We start from the raw sequence: 19,826 nt of genomic DNA on the forward strand, positions 1-19,826 counted from the left end.
TATACTTCTACACTAATATCTATGTATTTATAACATTGTACATTTTTGTGTCCTTTCTTAACAATGACATAAATTGAATTGTATACGTTTCATCTGGTGACTATATTCACTCATTGTTTTCATCTGAGCATCTACCTACACAGAGAGCTACAGACATAGATTATTCCTGTCAATCGCAGCAGAGCATGTGTTTACAAAGGGTCCATATGTCCACATTCTGTTTGCTCATTCCCATATTGATATATATTTAAGGTTTTCTATGTTTTTGTTATTCTAACAATGCTGAACACAATGAACATTCTTAAACATGTTTCTAGTAGCACACATTTGCAAATGCTTCTCTCGGTTATATACATACATGTAGAATTGCTGGGTCAAATGCAGACAATTTTGATAATAACCATTGCTTACAATTACTGACTACATGCATCTTCCAGGGGCTTGTCTAAGTGCTTACTTGGGTTACCCTTTGTGTGTTAACCCTGTAAGGTAAATACTATCATTATCTCCATTTTACATATGACTTAACTGAGGCACAGGGACATTAAACACTGGTAAAATGGTGCACAGTATTAAGAACAACAAGCACGATTTGAAATTACTACATCTAGTTCCCACTTAACCACTGTACCGTCCTCTTCTTGTCTCCCCAGTTTTAATTTTATGAGATGCTGCCAAACTGGGTTTTGGCATTTAAAAATTTTGCCCAATCTGATATGTGTAAGTGCTATTTCATTATTTTTTATTTTTTATTTTTTTGCGATACGCGGGCCTCTCACTGTTGTGGCCTCTCCCATTGCGGAGCACAGGCTCCTGATGCGCAGGCTCAGTGGCCATGGCTCACGGGCCCAGCCGCTCCGCGGCATGTGGGATCCTCCTGGACCAGGACATGAACCCATGTCCCCTACATCGGCAGGCGGACTCTCAACCACTGCGCCACCAGGGAAACCCCTCATTATTTTTTTTAAATACATTTTATAGTCATCCTCCTTCCACAGTACTCTCAGCCACTAATGCAAAATGCTTCTAACTGCAATTGGTGCTTTATTTTTCCAGATATTAAAAGAAAACAATTTTCACCCACTGTTCGAGGTTGAGAAGAATTTGGATTTCCTTTAAGATCTCTACTCCCACCACAAAAAGATTTAAGCCAAAAGGCATAAGTGAGGATAGTGACTGTGGCCTGGAACATACCTCCACCTGAACCATCAGGCACCTCTGTCGCCTTAGCTTGACGACATAGCCATAGACATCCACCTTGCTCTCTGCCTCCAGGCCTTCTAACATGGCATCAATTCCAATATAGGTGCCTGTGCGTCCAACACCAGCACTGACAAAACAAATGAAAAGGTTGAAGGTATGATCGATCACGGCAGGAAAATGAATGGAAAAGCCAGCAAGGGTGAAGCAGGGAAAACAATGTCAGTTTCTCCTCATAGATTGTTTCTCAAAGTAGCAATTGCCAAAGGGGAGGGTGGCCCTAACACCCCAAGGAGTGAAAATTTGAACAGCCCTTGTGCTTTTGGTGGAGGTCTTTATTTACCTGCAGTGCACCACGACAGGGCCACTGAAGAAGTTGCTGAAAGCGTTCACTCTCCTGCGCAGCTTGAGGAGCAGGTGAGGGTCTTCGGGGACTCCATGGTCTGGCCAGCTGGTGAACTGAATGTGGGTCACTGCTCTCCCAGTTGCTTTTTCTTTTCTCTAGCCAGGGGATAATATTTTTTTTTAGATGATTTTTTTCTCAGAGCAAACTATGGGACATAAGTAAGTGGAAGGGAGGAAAAGTACAAAAAACTCCTCGTGCAAGTTATTTTTCATTCATGATTACATTTTCCTTTCCAATGAATAAATAGGAATTGAGACATCACACAGGACTGGCATGCACCAACCAGTAAGCAATTACTTACCAGGAAGGTAAGTAACATATGGTTAAGTGTAGCTGAAACCACTAGGAACTTTCATGCTGCCAAGCCAAAAACAAACAAACAAAATAAAAACAATAAAACACAAAACAAGGGGATTGGTGGGTGGGTGTGAAAAGATACAAAGTAAAAGCCATTCTCACAGCTGTTTGAAATACTTCTGCCTGGTAGGAAGACAAACAGGATTATTGTCATATGAAGAAAGCTGATTAATTATTTGATTAATGCTATATTTCTCATATTAGAAGTGTCAGCTCGACTGTAGAGAGAGAACTCAGGAGAGTCAGCTCCAGATTACAGCTCATGTTTCTCCCAGTTTCAAGGTAAGCACTAGAAGATACATAATTCATAATTCTCTGACCAAGTATGAAGAAGAACTACCTACATTTAGATAATAGAAGAAACAAACAAACAAACAAACTTGGTTGGTTTTAATTTTCAGATAGGAAATAACTGACTTAATGAAGAATAGTAATGGCAGACTAATCAACATAACCAGAATGGTATTGGCTTCTACATTCTTGGCTTTAGTGTATCATGTCTTTGGCCATGAACCACTGGTGGGATTGTTCCACAGCCTTCCAAGGGCATAGTTGTTAGTGATGCCACAGGGCCTTAGGAGGCCTTGGGAGAAATAGGCAACTGATATTTTTTTCTTTCACAAAATGTATCTGGATCATATGGAAATACAATTTAGATTACTGAGAAAACCTCCCATAAATGGAATTCAGAGAAAATTTCAACCTTATCTATAAAGACTTCCATTTTTTGACATCTTTATTAAGATATTTTCACATTTCTTTAAAGTGTAAATGTTTTCATTATATTCACAGAGTTGTAAATCATCACCACTGTCTAATTATAGGGCATTTTCATGATCTCCCCAAAAGAAATCCATACAGATTAGCAGTCACCTCTATTCCTGCTCCACCCACCTCAGTCCCAAGCAATCACTAACCAACTTTCTGTCTCTATAAATTTGACTATTGTAGACTTTTCATATGAGCAGAACCATATAATATGTGAGAAGACCACCATTTTAACTATTATTTAAGGCCACACTGACAATTTTCTTTTCGGAACTAAACATTTTATCTCACCTACAGAGTTAGAACTTTAGACTTCTTACAGTAGTCTCTGTGCCATTTGTATATATTTTCCATAATGGTAATAAACCCATTGAGATGAGGGACCATTTTATCATTAATTCAATAATGTAGTCATTCATTTAACACAATTGATGAGCTCTTTATACTTCAAGGGTCACAGCATTATAAACACTTTTGATGTGATGTGGACAAACACTATTTTCACTAGTGACTTAACTTGACCCTGTTGGCTTGTATTATTGTTCTAACCCAACTCTTCCTCCTGCAGTTCATTAAAAAATAATTTTCTAGATATATTTCAATGTCTCACATTTAATATTCCATAATTATATTTTTAGACAAACAGTATGAAAATTAAAATTATGTCGTAAAGCAAACTCACATTTGCAATGGTCAACTTCTGAATGATGTAATCCGGGCATCTTTTGTGCTCATTGATCTCTACAATCACATCTCCAAAAACCCGGCTGCCCTCTTCCATCAATGGCCAGTATAACGCACACTTGTTCTATATTTTAAAAAATCATTAATGATTCCAGTTTTTCATGTAAATGGATTTGTTTATTAAGCATTCTTTGTAAAACAAAAGACACAAAAATGTATTCTTTGAAAGTCTCAAGACATTTTTGTAGTCTCCTGTAAACTGTGATGCTTGGAAAGTATTCCATTTCCCATTAAGAGCCCTGAAGTATTTCCTTCATACGACCCAGCAGAAGAAGGATGATCTTCCCAGGCTTAGCTGCATATTAAATGGGGACGTGCTTGGTGGTCAGCAGAAATGATGTGGTTGCGTGTGGTTAATTTCAGGCTGGGGGATGGGGAGGCTTTCACGCTTCCTAAAGTCACGTTACATGAATTTTCATCTATCTGCCTAAGGTCTGTGTGTTTCAAGTATTAACAAGTATTTGTGAAATCAGCCCACAGAAGTGTACTGAACTTAAAATAATACTGCAACAAACTAGGAATCACGTAGGAGTCCAGCAATGAAGCAGAAACATTTAAATGTTATACTTATATACAAATATTTATATATGTGCATATTTAATTTTTCTACAAGTATGAAATTTTAAATCAAGTGTTATACTGATTCAGACAGAGAATGATCTGTTTTGTCATCAAGCACATACACACGTGACTTTTCAAAATGCAGTTCAACACTGTCATTTCCTAACATCCAGCCTCCACCCTGTGAGTCCTGGACCTTCACCCTATGAACCTTCTGGGTCCTTACCTTGTTCCCTTCTTCACATCGAGTGACCATGACAATAACCGTGGCTTTCTGTTCCCAGATCATCCTCCAGAAATCATCAACAGTTTCATCCCTGGGACCTAGGGGGTAAACAAATAAAAACTGGTAAGAAATATCTCCTTAAATGTGCAATAAAACAATTTTTCAAAAAAGAATGTTGGACTCTCAGAGAAATTACCTTGTGCAGCAATGTATTTCCTGGGTTCTTTGAAACCCTGTTCAAAACACACACAGAGGTATATCATTTACTGAGCGCTCAGTCATATATTTACATGCAAAAGTGTGAGATAGGGAAGTTGCCTTAGATCTGCCATTTCTTGGTTGTGTATTTCCCTGGGCAGTTTCAAATTAAAAGGGGGGTTTTATTAACTCAGTGGCAGTTAACTGTGTCAAATATGTTTGTCAACATTTACAAACAATGTTCATGACCTTCATGGGTCTTTGCTATATACCCTAAACAATTTTTAAAGCTAGATAGACTTTATCTTCATGTGGGAAGGTGCAGCAATTTATAAGCATAATACAGGCACTCCTATATTTTAGATCCTGCCAACCTTTATAGCACCATCTGCCAGAATTCAAACCTCCTTACCAGCCATAGAGATACTTTGGGGAGTTTTACTCAATTTCTTTCAATAAATCATCCTGAGGTTAGCCCCGTACTTCTACCTCTTAACGAGTGCTGGGATATACCGCTGATTCCCTAGAATCCTTTTCTGCCACTCTAGATAAGAGATACAATAACTTTCATTTTATTACCTACAATGTCTGCTTTCTCCACTCTGGTTACCAAGGCAAAGAAGGAATAGAGACAGGTGAGACACTGTGCTAGTTTCTTTCAAATTATCTCCTACTCCTCAGACTTACCTCAGTGATCAGAAAAGCCCTTCAGAGAGATAACCTTTGCCCTTAGATGAAATTCAGTCACGTGAGCCACAATAATCCATGATTAATTTTAGTAACTTCTTGAAACTTCTATCTCATGATATAGTATTATTCATACATTCATTTATTCAACAAGTATTCATTGAGTGGCTACAGTCTGTCAAGTACCTATCTAAAATCTGGAGACATATTTTTTCCATGAGCTCCCAGGTCTGCTGGAGAAAAGTATAACTCGATACTATAATTACCATATTTATTTGAACAGAAAATATAAGGTTTTTTTCCCTAGAGACTGTCTAAATCCTTATAAAATCTGCTCTCAATGACTTTACTTTGAAGAACAAGTTATTGTTTGGAAAAGACACTATACACAAATAAAGTTGTTCAACGTTAATTGTGAAGGCCTGCAGTGGTCACCTACAGAATAAGTTAAAATAGAGGCCAAAATTATGACACAGTCTTAGTAATTATTTTTGGACTATGACCTCACATTTGAAAGTGTTAGTTGCCACTATAAACAAGCCTTTTGAATATCATAAGAACAAGAAATTGCATTGTGGATACCAAGAGCACATGTCAGGCCAAGAGGTATGTGTTGCTTGAGATAGAATTTACAGGGACAACATGAAACAAAAATATAAAAACTCTTTTTTTGTTGTTTTTTTGTTTATTTGTTTTTATTTCTACTGCCTTGGGAGACTGACCTAAGAAAACATTGGTATGATTTATGTCAGAGAATATTTTGCCTATGCTCCCTTAAAGGAGTTTTTGATGTCATGTCTTATGTTTAAGTCTGTAAGCCAATTTGAGTTTATTTTTGTGTATGGTGAGAGGGTGTGTTCTTTTTTTTTTTTTAATACAGCAGGTTCTTATTAGTTATCTATTTTATACATACTAGTGTATATATGTCAATCCCAATCTCCCTACAAAAACTCTTATGCATCAAACAAAGTTGATGGGAAGTAGGACATTGTACAGGTTAGAGGGCTGTCTCCAGACAAAATGCTTGAGAAAAAACATCCTAGCTTTGCTTCTACTAGCAAAATTGGGAACACCTCAGAGTTGTTGTGAGAGTTCATTGAATCAATATATGTAAAGCACTTAAATTCATGACTGATAAATAGCAAATGTATGATAAATTGTATTATTATTATTATACAGTCATCATAATCATTAATGTCAAGAATTTTGCTCTGGAAAATCATCAGCTGTCTCACAAAAGGACACAGAAGTTGCAGATGCTTGTTTCATGAACGATTCAAGTAAAAAGTTTTTTTTCATTATCCTATAATTTTACATAAATTGTGTGTAGTGGACTGAATAATGTTCCCCAAAAAACTCATGTCCACTCAGAATCTCAGAATGTCACCTTCTTTGGAAATAGGGTCTTTGTGGAAGATGGGGTCATACTGGGTGAAGATGGGCTCTAAATCCAGCGACTGGTGTCTTTTGTAAGAGAAAGGACACACAGTGACACAGACACACAGGGAAGAAGGCCATGTGTTGACAGAGGCACAGAACAGGGTGATACAGCTACCAGCCAAGAAACACCAAGGATGGCCAGGAATCACTATAAGCTGGAAGAGGCAAGGAAGAATTTTTCCCCAGACCCTTCAGAGGAAGCATGTCTCTGCTCACACCTTAATTTCAGACCTCCAGCCTCCAGAACTGTGAGATAACACATCTTTGTTGTTTTAAGTCACTCAGTTTGTGATGTTTTGTTATGTCCACTCTGGGGAATTAATACACTGTCTAAATAAATAAATGAATAGATAGATAGAATTTGAACATTTTACTTTCTTCACTGAAAGTTGGTGAAAGCTTATATAATCATGTGGATCAGAACAAACAAACCAAACCTCAATTTCAATTGTTTTTTCTTTGAGAAAAATTTGAAATTACCTTATAAACCAGCATGGATGATAGTATGAGACAGTTTGTCAACTGTTTGATTGTCAAAACCAATTTTTGATAGTCACTGTTTTGGCAGTCTGTGTGGAAATAAACACTCTTACTTTGCTGGTGGAACATATCTGGGTACAACCCCAGTGGAGGACTATTTGGAAATGTCTTTTCAAATTACAAATGCATATTCCCTTTGAGCCGGCAGTTCTTCTTTGAGGAATTTATCCTACAGATATGCTAAAACTCATTGAGAAGTAATATGAGTCAAGATTATTCATTAAACCATTGTTTGTAATAGTCGATTAGAAACCATATTTAACACTTGTTACTATAGGAACTGATTAAATACCTCATAATGCAGCTATGCCAAGAATTACTCTAAAAATATTAAAGAAAGATGTAGAAATGTTTGGTGTTCAGAGCCAGCAACCTACAGCCTGTGGGTCAAATCAGCATGGCCTGATTTTGTAAATGCAATTTGTTTTTCGGAACAGCCACATTATGTATTGTTTGTAGAAGTGTAGTCACCGGGCTTCAGAGCTGAGTAGCTGTGGCAGAGATGGTATGTCCGGCAAAACCCCAAATATTTGTTGTCTGGTCCCTTACAGAGAAATCTTGCCAGTCCCTGCTTTTTACAGTGATATTTTATGTATCCAAGATATATGTTTTAAGTAAATGAAGCATTATACAGAACAGCGTGAATATTACGTTAACATTTTTGGATAAAGGAGGGGGTAACAAATGTTGGTGTTTTCTTGTTTGTGTATTAAAAAACTCCCGCTGGATAAATAGGAAACAACATAGAGGTTACCTTTTAGGGTAGGTGGAGGCACTGGGTAAATGGTGGATTGGGTGGGAGGAATTGTTTTTAAGTCTCTCTGTGTTTTTATACTGCTTTTTTTTAAAAAAAATTCGTGTGATGCATTAATTACTGAACAATTGTTTAATAAATTACATTTTTAAACATTTTAGATAAATTAACCATGCACTATATCCTCATACTGTTACTAATTGAAAAAGGGCAGGGACTTCCCTGGTGGCACAGTGGTTAAGAATCCGCCTGCCAGTGCATGGGACACGGGTTCGAGCCCTGGTCCAGGAAGATCCCACATGCCACGGAGCAAATAAGCCCGTGAGCCACAACTACTGAGCCTGTGCTCTAGAACCTGTGAGCCACAACTACTGAGCCCGTGAGCCACAACTACTGAAGCCCACGTGCCTAGAGCCCGTGCTCCACAACAAGAGAAGCCACCGCAGTGAGAAGCCTGCACACCGCAACGAAGAGTAGCCCCCGCTTGCCGCAACTAGAGAAAGCCCGCGTGCAGCAACGAAGACCCAACACAGCCAAAAATAATAAATAAATAAATTTACTAAAAACAAAAATAAATAAATAAATGAATAAGAAAAGGGCAAAAGTACCAAATTAATCAGAGCCTCCCAGTCCTATCCTCTATGGTGAGGGGCAAAGACGGGGCTCTTATGAGAAATACACACATAGATAATTTAGATAATATCCAGCGTATGACAGGTACAAGAGTATTTTAATTCTTAGTTATCATTCTGTTTGGAAAGAAAAATCCTATATTACCTAGCACCAATAACAAATAATAAATAACTATTCTTGCAAATATTAGTGATTTTGTTGTTTATATCAATGGCATTTATGAGCTTCCTTCAAATCATTTCAAATAATATTTCTAAAGATTTTCCATGAGAGGATATATGTATATGTATAACTGATTCACTTTGCTGTACACCTGAAACTAACACAACAGTGTAAATCAACTATACTCCAATAAAATTTTTTAAAAATAAAAAATTTAAACAAATAAAAATTTGCCATAGCAAAGAAGGAGCTGAACGGAATGCATAGATACCAGAAGAATGAAAATAGTCAGAGACAAAATGATGAAGATCTAAAACCATCTGGCTGTTATGCATTTTTTACTCACATCAATATAGCTGGCATTGATATAGTTGGACCCTGCGTCTCCGTTTATGTCAGAGAGTTCAACACGGTTATAATCATCTGTTCAAAGAAAAGAAATATTAAATAAGTGAAATCATGAATAATCAAGTAGCCCAAATGTATGGAAATCCAGTTCTCGATGAGCACTTACAAGGAAGGATGTCAACGTAGCGGTTTTTATTCTGGTTAAAGGGTTTTCGAGCATCCTTGATAGAAAACTTGCCAAATACCCTCGGAATGCTCTGAAAGACACAAAGATCCTTTGGGTCACATTCAAGAAAAACCATTTCCCCTTGCCACTTATCCTTTTGAACAAATGACACCTCCTGGAACGTATTTCCTTTACACCGATGAACAAGTTGCATATGGTAATAAATGAACATTATTAGGAATTATGCAAAAAACACTCTTTAAGAAAAATGAATGATAGGCTACTTGGAAAATAAATCCCATGAAGGAGAGCAAATTTAGCAGTTATTGCTCTGCCACTTTAAAATTCACTGAAAAACACACTTGGATGATTACCTAGAGCAAAAGGACAAAATCAGCCAAATGCGTTTCGAGATACAGCTTCATAACTAGTATTCATACAATGAAGCAGCATTATCTTGAAATGTTGACTAGTTTTATGACGATGATCTTCTGGTCTGCAAATATCTGCTAATAAATAGCTGCTTTGACTCCGTTGCACTATTATGTGGGATAAACTATCAAGGCAAATGGTTATACAATACATTTAAGGTGAATTACGTTGATAACAGAGTAAACTTTCTCATCACGTATCGAGAAGAGCACACACCTGGAATTCAGCCAGGAAGAGCCTCCCTTCATCAGCAATCTTTCTCTTGTAAGTTTCCAACAAAACATCTGCATGGATGGGCTCCACATTCATCAGTTGCTTCTCATCATCTTTAAAAGTAGTAAAGATTCATGACTAGTGTTAATGTCTCTCTTTCCCTCGTTCATGCAAATTTCATTAAATATATACCTTGGATTCAGTCCTTAGTGTTTTTCCTTTTCATACACATTCCACCTGGAAAATCTCACTCACACATAAAGATTCACCTGTAAACCTATGACGTCTAAATCTTGGGCTCCAGCCCCCTTCTGGCCTTTGTATTAATCTTTCCCTCTTATTCTCAGATTTTCCACCCAGTTATTCCATAGGGACCTCAAAGTCAAGATGTTCAAAGTAATTTTCCCTTTATTCTAGCATCTCAAATCTTGGCAAACAGGACCACCATTCACAAAGTCATTCAAGACGGAAATTTCCAGGTGATCCATGATTTCTCCCTCTGTCCCTGTATCCAACAGGTCACCGTGTACTTTCCATCCTTTCTGCCTGTGGTCACGCTCAGGACTCTTCTTCATCCACGTAAGGACATCTTCCAGACTCCTCTCCCTGACTCCAGCCTGTCCCCACCCTGATTTATCTTTTAAACTGTCACAAATTAAGCTTCTGTAATACAAATATGAGCCTGCAGCTCTGCTTGTTGAAAAAAACTCACACTATTGTTTGTGCTCCATAGCCTATAGGCTAAAGTTTCAATGTCTAATGTGATATATGATCCCTTTTTATCATCTCACCTGACCCATCTCAACCACACTGTTTCCTACACTTGCTTTACATCTTAGGCGTGAGTGTTCTCCAAGTGCATCACACACTTTCTTGTCCTCATGTTTCCGCACACACTGTTCTCTCTACATAGAATGTCCTTCCTCATTTTCTATCTACAAACAGATTCCAGACCAAATATCACCACTGTGAGGATATATACATTTTTTGTTGGATTAAAAGCATTTTATGGCAATAACAATACTCATCTATATTGTAATTTTTTCTTTTTATTGTATCTATTTTAACTTGTGAAATACTGTAAACATATAAATAAGAGAATACGATGAATACTCTACACCCAGGACTCATCTTAATGTGATAATCTCTATAGTTGACTGTGAACAGATTGTGTTAATATTTTATGCCACCAGAGTGAAACTCATTATATGCTAGGCTTGTGAAATAACTTACTAAAGAACAAAATACATATTAATGTAAATAGCTGTAAGTGTATATGAATACTGAAACAACTCCTACTATCCCAGGTATATCTGACAGTATTTTTTCAGTATTCATGTTAATTTCCCCTATTTTTTAGATGAAGAAAGAAGATGCCCATTAGGGTTGTACATTTATTTTTTTGTCCGTGGAAATTTTCTATCCAATCATAACTATCAAACTGTCCATGTATGGTTGCTTCTTTGGGTGTTTGGAGATTTCTGGCATTCATTAATTCTGACCTAGGGCCACCTTCGGGGTTTTATGGAGTTTGGGTAAATTCTAATCACTCCAAGGAGCGATCAGTGTCAACTTTGAGATAAATGCTCCTTGACCCCTGGCAATGGTGCCCCTCCTGTCTTAGGTGCCTGTCACTCTTGTGATCTTCATCCATCCCTCAGCCCACTTATAAAAACTAACCCTCGGGACACTTTATCTCCCACTTTAATTTATTCATTGACACGTATTGAATCCACATGCCCACCCAGGTACTGGGGATAAAGCACTAAATGGGAAAGGAAAGCCTCCTTGCCGTCCCAGAGCCCACATTCTAGACAAGGGAGGAAGATTAACAAACAAGCGGAATATAAAATACAGTGTCAGCAAGACTCTGCAATGGAAAATAAAGCCTATTGGGGAGCTCCAAGGAACCTGCCCAAAAGCTTCTGCTTATGGATTTGGGACCTGCCCTGGCAGAGGGAAACCCTTCCGAGACAAGTTAAAACCAGATAGAGGAGTTCATCCTGTCTTGAGGATGAAAAAAACAAACCATTTCCTATTCCATTATAAACATTTCCTATATTACAAACAACTTCTTTATCTCCTGCCCTTTAAATGGATCAAAAATCACATTTTTAAAGAGAAATGAAAGAAGTACTGTAAACATTTTTAAGAAGAGAGAAAAAATGGAATATGTTTTCATTTCCTAAGTCAAATTGCCATCTTTTGTCATGTCCATCAATGTGCCTTTAGTGGGAACAGCCAGTGTCCCACCCTGGCAGGGACGTGAATACACTTGCACTCCTCATTTGTGTGGCTTTCCATCTGCTCCTTCCTCAATGTTTCCCCACAATCTTAGAAGACCCAGATTCCTTCCTTCTCCACAATCAGCTTTCCATCTTCCATCTTTCTATAGCACCACACACAGTCCACGACGATGGTATCTATCAAATCTGTCATATTTGTCCACATGTCTCTCTTCCTCTGTTAGATTCTAAACCTTTAAAAGCAGAGTCTGTGGCCTGTCACTGACGTATTTTCAGTGCTGGCACAATATTTGGCCTACTCTGGGAAATGCATAGATCCTTGCTGGTTGAATAAATACATAACTTAAATTTCATCATTGTATCCACAGAGGAAGTCCAGGTTAGATTTTTTTAAATATTGAATTCTTATTTCAAATGAGTAGATTCAAATGGGAGGGGGATAATCACCAGTAAAAAATGTGCATACTTACCCCTTTCAACAAGTTCCTGCTGTTCATCTAAATTGCTGTGAAAATAAGAAATGTAAGTTTGCATACTCTTAAGAAACATAGAAATTAGTTGGCAATCAATTTATGTTTAATGAATGTCTTGAAGGAAGGAGGGAGTGGAGAGGGGGAAGACAAAAAGGAAAAGGGCAGAGGATGGGAGGGGATGATGGGGGGGGAGAAAAAGTGGGGAGGAAGAAACCAATCACGGGTGGTCAACCAAACTCGGATAACTGACCACATTATTTTATTTGGAACGTCTTGGTTTTCGTAAAATGTAGCTGTTCCTGGACAGAGGAATGCATATCCTTCCCTAGATACTTCTCTCCTTTGTCATTTCTAGATCTCTCTGACCACTTTGTACTAAAAGAAAAGACACATTCTTTTCATTGGTTATTATTAAAGGGAATCCATCCAGTTATTAGTGAACGTAGAAAATATTAATATTTAATATAAACCAATAAGACCATGTGAAAGTCTTTGATCAAAAGGTCAGTGATGTCCTGGACTTAGTCCTGTCGTCTCTGAATTCACATTTTTCACTTAATTGGTTCCAAACTGGCCTCATAAATGGGTTTTCATCATTATTACTACTATTATTATTTTTTCATCTTAAAATCAACTCTTACCTGGATCTTTTCTTTTGCAGATCATAGATTTTATAGAGAACAACAAGCAGGGCTATTGATGTCACAATAATCAGAAATACCAGAAATATGATCACTGCATTAGAATTATCTAGAAATGAAAAAGAACACATAAAGAGAGCTTATTATGCCAAATATTTTGCTGGATTCTTTGAAAAGATCATCTTACAGTTTAACGTTTTCATTTCTTTTGAAGTTTTCAAAAAGTACAATTTTTAGAATGAGATCAAAGACAATACATTCCTGATTTTGTAAATCTTGCCTATATTGTTCAGAACCAATAAAACATTTCATATTTTAAGAGCGATAGAGCATAGAAGAGCAATTCTCTTCCTTCCTATAAAATAATGTCCTTTTATGAGATAGTATCATTTATATTTAATTCTCTTTCTTTCAGTCACTCCATTTTGAAGGGATCGAAGAGGTAATCTAGTTACAATTCTCAGAGAGAACCTCCTATAGTTTAACTTTATATGCAGAAGTAGGTAGTCTCTTAAGGGGATCAGAAAGGTCTCTGCCCCACAGAGATAAACCTGCTCATTGAGGTATACAATCAGTTATCCAAGGGACAAAATTATTTCATTCTACAGTTGGGATTAGTCTTACTCTGACCTGTATTTTCACTAAGGTTTAATGTGAAATCACACCCTTTCTTGGAGGAAGGGCAGAGAAAAGAGAGTGTATTGGAAATATGCTTTGCCTTGAATAAGTAGGTCATACTATTTGTCTGCAGTGAAAGTGCAGTAAAGTACCACAGAGGCATTAGGGAGCCAGACTTAGCTCCGCCACTTCCTAGATGGGACCTTGGCCCAAATCTTTATTATCTTTGTGTCTCCATCCCTAATTCCTAAAATGAGGCTAAACAAATTTGATTCACTGTAAACGTTTAGCACCATGCCTGGAGCATAGTCAGTACTAATTATTCACAATTCACACAAAGTATTTTGAGTCTTTAGTGTGTGTCAAACACTGATTTAGGTACTTAAGATGTCTCAGAGAACAAAACAGACAAAGACCCCTGTCCTCATGGGACTGATGTTCTGGGACGTAAGACAGACAGTTAAGAATATACACATTAAGTAAGTGAATGGTAAAGTAGGTTGGAAGATGATAAAGACTGGGAAGGTAAGGAGTTAGCTAAGGAGGTACTGGCGGATGCTGGTTCTAGGCACAGGTGTAGTTAGGTGAGAGCCTGGAGGCAGGAACATGCCCCGTGTCCAAGGAGCAGCAAGAATCCAGAATCCGGAGAGGCTGAAGTGGAGGGAGAGAGAGATGGGCAGCAGGCGATGCCATTTGAGAATATGGCCAGGAGTTGGCAGAGCGCAAGGGTCAGGTTGGAGGGCCTTGTAAATCATTTTAAGGTTACGTTGTTTTGTTATTGTTGTTTTTTGTTTTGCTTTGTTTTGTTTTGCTTCACTGCTTATCTTGTAGGATCTTAGTTCCCCAACCAGGGTTCGAACCCAGGCCCACTGCAGTGATAGCGCAGAGTCTTCACCACTGGACCACCAGGGAATTCCCAGTTACACAGGTTTTGGAGTTAAATGTGTAGCACTTGCAGGATTTTGAGTAGAGGAGTAATTAACTCTAATGTGTGCATTATACAGATCCTTAGGACCCCTTATTGAAAATGCCATAACCCAGGCAAAATATGACAGTGGCTCAGATGAGGTAGACGGCTCTGGAGTTAGGTGAAGTAGTCATCCAGTGCTACAGTGAACGGAGATCAGGAGGGCTGTGGGCAGAACAGCCTTCTGAGGGGAACAGAAGCTCAGTTTTGGATTTGACAGTCTGAAAGAACAATTAGATGCCCAAGTGGAGGCACCAAGTAGGAAACTGGATATGCAGATCTGAGGCTCTCCTACCATAAATCTCACGAGAAAGGGGCTGGGACTGGACATTAATTTGAGAGTCTTCAACACAGATCTGTTACTTAAAGCTATGAGATTGACTAATTCACCAGGAAATTAAAATTGGATAGAAAGGAAAGAAACCCCAAGACTGAGTCCTGAGACACTCCAGTATTCAAAGGTTGGAGGAGAAAGATGGAACCTGCAAAGGGACTCACAAGTGAAATAGGAAGAAATGAGCTTTACTGTTGGGAGTTGCAGGGGGTAAAGAAATAGGGTGGCAACCAAAGAGGAAATAGGGTCAAAAGAAATATTGTGGTTGTTGCTGTTTTTTGTTGGTTTTTAACAACTGCATCTTGATGAGACCCATCCAGCACAGAGGGGAAATCATGATGCAGGAGAGAAAGAAGAAAACTGTTACATCAGGGGTTTGGGTTGACAGGATCAAGGGATTCAAGAGTAATTGCAAGAGAGTGGCTATGGATTATGGACTAATGGTTAATCCATGACGATGGATTATGAATTAATATTGTGCACAGAGGGAGTGGAGGACCCAAGGGGATGAGGGGCTGTCCATCAGGGTTCACTACCATGGCTATGGTTCGCGGAGATAGGGAGAGACTTAGTGCTCTTACTATTTTCAATGAGGAAAGAAATTCAACCCTCTTCAGTCATGTTTCTAAGGCAATACAGAAATTGTATGTTTTAGGCAGGGGTAGGCTGAGAAGACTGGGTGTTTTGAAGGAAATATATGGTGAGCAGAATTCCAAGATACGCCGCCCAAGATTTCCAGGTCCTGGTTACTTCAGAAAATACTAACTAGGTACTGCTGCAAAGCGATTGTGCAGAGAGAATTCAAGCGTCAAGTCAGTTGGGACTGGAAGATACGGAAATTGTTCTGGGTGAGTCCAAACTAATCATGAGCTCTTTAAAAGCAGAAGTCAGAGATCTGAAGCACCAGGATCCCACACACTGCTCTGGCCTGAAGATGGAGGAGGCCAGGTGGAAAGAACGTGAGGGGCCTCTGGGAGCTGAGTGCAAGCCCTGGCCGGCAGCCCCCAAGGAAATTGGGTCATCGGTCCCACAACAGCAAGAAACAGGACTCCGTCAACCTGGAATGACCTCAGAAGCACTTTTTCTGCATATTCTCCAGATAAAAACTCATTCTGGCCAACATCTAGATTTCAGCTTTGAGCGGAAGACCTGGTCACATGGAGCCGGAATTGTGACCTACGGAATTATGAGCTAATGAACGGGTGTGGTGTAAAGCCACTGAGCATGCAGTAATTTGTTGGACAGCAAGAGAAAACTAATACAAAGCATTACCTCCCTGTGATTTTTGCCTGGAGACAGTCCGTATAGTTCAGCGTGGCTGAAGCCACAGCCTCCTCCCCTCCCTTGCTTCCTTCCTTCCTGCCTGTGGCTGACACTGACTGACTCTTAAGCACACCTCTTTTCTCTTCCTTCCAGCTTTCCTTGCTGTTAAGTGTGTCCAGGTAACTGACATAAGGGTAGAAGGCATATAAGCCTCTTCTGGGTCTGGTGTTTACCCACCCTCTGGAGAGACATTTCACCTCGTCTCTTCTCCAAACTGCTGGCTGGATGCTGGTTGTCCTCACAAATTCAGAAGCCATGTGTGGGAGAGGTCAGCCCCTGTGTCAGCCTGGAGTTTTGAATGGTGTGTGGAGCAGAACCCCACCCTCTACATGCCCACAAACATCCCCAATTGGTGTGGAGTAAGAAATAAATGTCTGTTGTGTTACTTCACTGGGATTTGGGGGCTTAACTGTTATAGCATCCATCGTTGCCTTAACGATGATTGGTACCCCTCTTCATCCCATACTGACTGAGCAAATGCTACGTGTCCTAAAACTGTGACGGTCTCTGGGGATATGACAGAAAATAGGCATAAAAAGGTACCAGTTCTGAGGGAATTTTCCTTACCTTTGGGGGAAAAGAAAGGCTAGACAAGTAAATAAAATAATTATATATTTTCCTTATATTTAAAGGAAAAAAATAGAGTGGTAAGAAGGTAAGGGGAACCTATTTTCTGTATGGTCCGTGGAAGACTTCCTGAGCATGAGACATTTCTCCTACAACCAGAAGGATGGAGTGACTCAGCCAGGCCAACGGCTGCCCAAACAGCGTGTCTCATGCTCCAGATGTCTCTAACTGGAGATTCATAAAAACAGGAACATAGAAAATTAATTTCAGATGGAGATTGTCAGATGTCAGAGCTGAGTCTGCATCCTGGCTCTGGCATTTCTTTGACTCTTAACATGGGGCAAAATGATTAAATTGTCCGAGTTTAAATTTTCTCATCTATAAAATGGGAATGATTTGATCTTCTTTAGAAATGTGTTGTGAGGATGCCTATATACGTGTCATGTGTGTGTCTATATCTATATTTATGTCTATTTGTATGTATATCTATCAAGTGAGAAAGAGAAGGTCAGCAGTATATAAAAGAATTTTGCAAAAAACACACCAAATGGTGTTGAGTGAGCATTGCAATCCATGGCAATTAATTAGGGCTGTTGGTTCTATAGAAACATGACATAGCATCAGATGTGCCTCCATAAACGTATTAATAATAGAACAACCAAGGCTTCAGATACGTTCCGTGGCCTAAGACTTGCTCTTCTCTCTTCTCTCTAGGAGCCCCTGTAACACTGACCAAGGCGAAGATCCATGATGGCAGACAGGATGGGAGACGGGGAGCCAGAGGTTGAGAGATTTCGACAAGTTTTGGAAGGTAGGAAGCAAAGGAGAGGAAGCCACAACCAGAGAAGCATGTGGTGACGAGGGACACACACCTTCCCAAGAACACCTGGGCCTCAAGCTCCCAGGCACCATGGACAGTGGAAACCAATCAAAAGACCAAAATGGCACAATTGAGGGTCTATTTATAGAAAACCCAGGCATCTCTTGAAAGACACACCAGGGAGGAGGAGACACAAGCCTACTCTTTGGAAAAATTGAATGGAAGAGGTAGGAGTCTAGAGGTAAAATCAGGCTCCAAGTAGAGAAGGGAGGAGGCCCAGCACGGAAGTGAAGCAGGAGAAGCAAGTGTCTGCATGTGGAATGGTTGGACACTGGCCCTGTGCCCTCCCCCGAGGGAACCATCCCGCACCCTCCACTCTACCGCAAGGACTAGTTGTGGACTCATTTCTGGAGATTATGAATGATGCCGGAGAAAATAAATCAGTAACAACACAGAGAATCTCCTCAGTCAATACGGCCCCTTAAGGACCACAGAACTTCTAATCACCTTCTCCCCTGTGTCACTGTAACTCTGGTCAGACTGCCCATGAGAACGGAACTCTCAAAGAAACCCTCAACACAAAAGGCAGATGCCAAAATAATACATCGACTAATGATTCCAAAATGTGACTAAGATGAGCTCCAAAAAGACTGCAAAAAGAAAGTGGAACAAAGAAAACTTCCCAGAGATACAAGTCTCCAGGTCACGAAAGCCAATAGCATCCAGGAAAATAAGTGAAAAAGACCCATGTCAGACCAAGAATAAAGAGGAAAGCCTAAACGTTCTAGAGAGAAAATAAAATGAGGGAACATACGAAAAGAATGAGAAGCAGGATGGCATTAGAAAGTAATACTGGATGTAGGGGAACAAAACTGAAATACTTTAAATTCTATAGTTTTAAACTTAAAATCTATGCCAGAGCAAAATATTGATTGTGTTAGAATAGAATATAGATATTTTCATGCCTGCAGAAATTAGAATATTTTCTTCTTACACTAGAAGATATAAACCAGTAAAAACAACAACAACAACAACAAAAAAACCCATGAGATTCAAATACAGCAATTTTAAAATGGGAAACTGATAAAGGAAAATTTTATGATGGTAGCCTCAGAGAGTTCCACAAGAAAAGGACCCCAGGAATTCAATTGGGAATGTTGTCAAAATGCAGATGATGGAATGTGATACCAGAGAAACTCAGTAATACATTTCTAGCAGCTGTGCTTTTGCAATTCGAAACCCAAGCCCTCCCCTGGAGTAGATGTCAGTATTAAAATGTGAAGACATTATTTATCTCTTATGAAAATGCTGTTGTTAGCAAAGAGTTAATACTTTTTCTGCTTTATGGGCAAAAAGGAGCATAGGATAACCCTCTAGCTCCACTGAAGGAGAAATCTGATGAAGATGGAATAGTAGCTGTGTCACCAGGCAACATTGCTAATGTAAACACAATCCCTGATTTCCAAACGGCATCTGGACAGGAGGGTTATGTATGAATGATGGTATCCTGGTGGGAAGCCCTGGCCTTGATTTCCCTGAATGCACTAACCCCTGGCACATCTTGTTACTGGGTGCATCCCTGTTGGCACATCTGGTAGCTATAACTGTGGCACTATTATAAGAGATACATGGGGCTTCTAAGCCAGGGTCGCTCCCACACATATGGCCTCAGTCTTATAGCTCAGTTGCCTCTAGAGGGTCAAAGAGTTCATAGTCCCCGGACTGCAGTGGGCAATGCTAGCAGGATTTTCTTGGCCAGACCCCCTTGCTGGCTGTGTTTCCCACTCTGTGTTTCTCTGAGGGAAATGGTGCCAGGCCTGGCTTATTAAGATAGGAGTATGAAATGTCCAGTGGAGTCTACGACCCCAAGAATAAATGCTGCCACTATAAATTATTTACATAATCAGAAAAACTCAATGAAGCTGTTGTTATAGTAAGGGCTTATAAAAGAAAAGTATATGGAAATAAAGTCAAAGATACTTGGCTGAATTTGTTTGGCATT

The 19,826-nt window shown here is 39.3% G+C and overlaps 1 protein-coding gene and 1 non-coding gene across 2 annotated transcripts in view; both read right to left on the reverse strand.

Annotated features, from left to right (window-relative positions):
* Positions 1-19,826, reverse strand: part of PTPRC (protein tyrosine phosphatase receptor type C) — a 123,065-nt gene that overhangs the window by 13,322 nt on the left and 89,917 nt on the right. Inside the window, exons 14-23 of the mRNA XM_070046258.1 lie at positions 13,196-13,304; positions 12,552-12,586; positions 9,839-9,948; positions 9,191-9,281; positions 9,023-9,099; positions 4,459-4,495; positions 4,263-4,360; positions 3,414-3,539; positions 1,544-1,701; positions 1,195-1,330 (exon numbers count right to left, since the gene is read on the reverse strand). Of these exons, the coding sequence (XP_069902359.1) occupies positions 1,195-1,330; positions 1,544-1,701; positions 3,414-3,539; positions 4,263-4,360; positions 4,459-4,495; positions 9,023-9,099; positions 9,191-9,281; positions 9,839-9,948; positions 12,552-12,586; positions 13,196-13,304 (977 nt within the window). The remainder of the gene's footprint in view (positions 1-1,194; positions 1,331-1,543; positions 1,702-3,413; positions 3,540-4,262; positions 4,361-4,458; positions 4,496-9,022; positions 9,100-9,190; positions 9,282-9,838; positions 9,949-12,551; positions 12,587-13,195; positions 13,305-19,826) is intronic.
* TRNAD-AUC (transfer RNA aspartic acid (anticodon AUC)) lies at positions 14,653-14,725 on the reverse strand. The gene has a single exon. It is a non-coding gene; the product is annotated as a tRNA-Asp (tRNA).

The sequence above is a fragment of the Globicephala melas genome, chromosome 1 (genome assembly GCF_963455315.2).
Source record: "Globicephala melas chromosome 1, mGloMel1.2, whole genome shotgun sequence".
NCBI lineage: Eukaryota > Metazoa > Chordata > Mammalia > Artiodactyla > Delphinidae > Globicephala > Globicephala melas.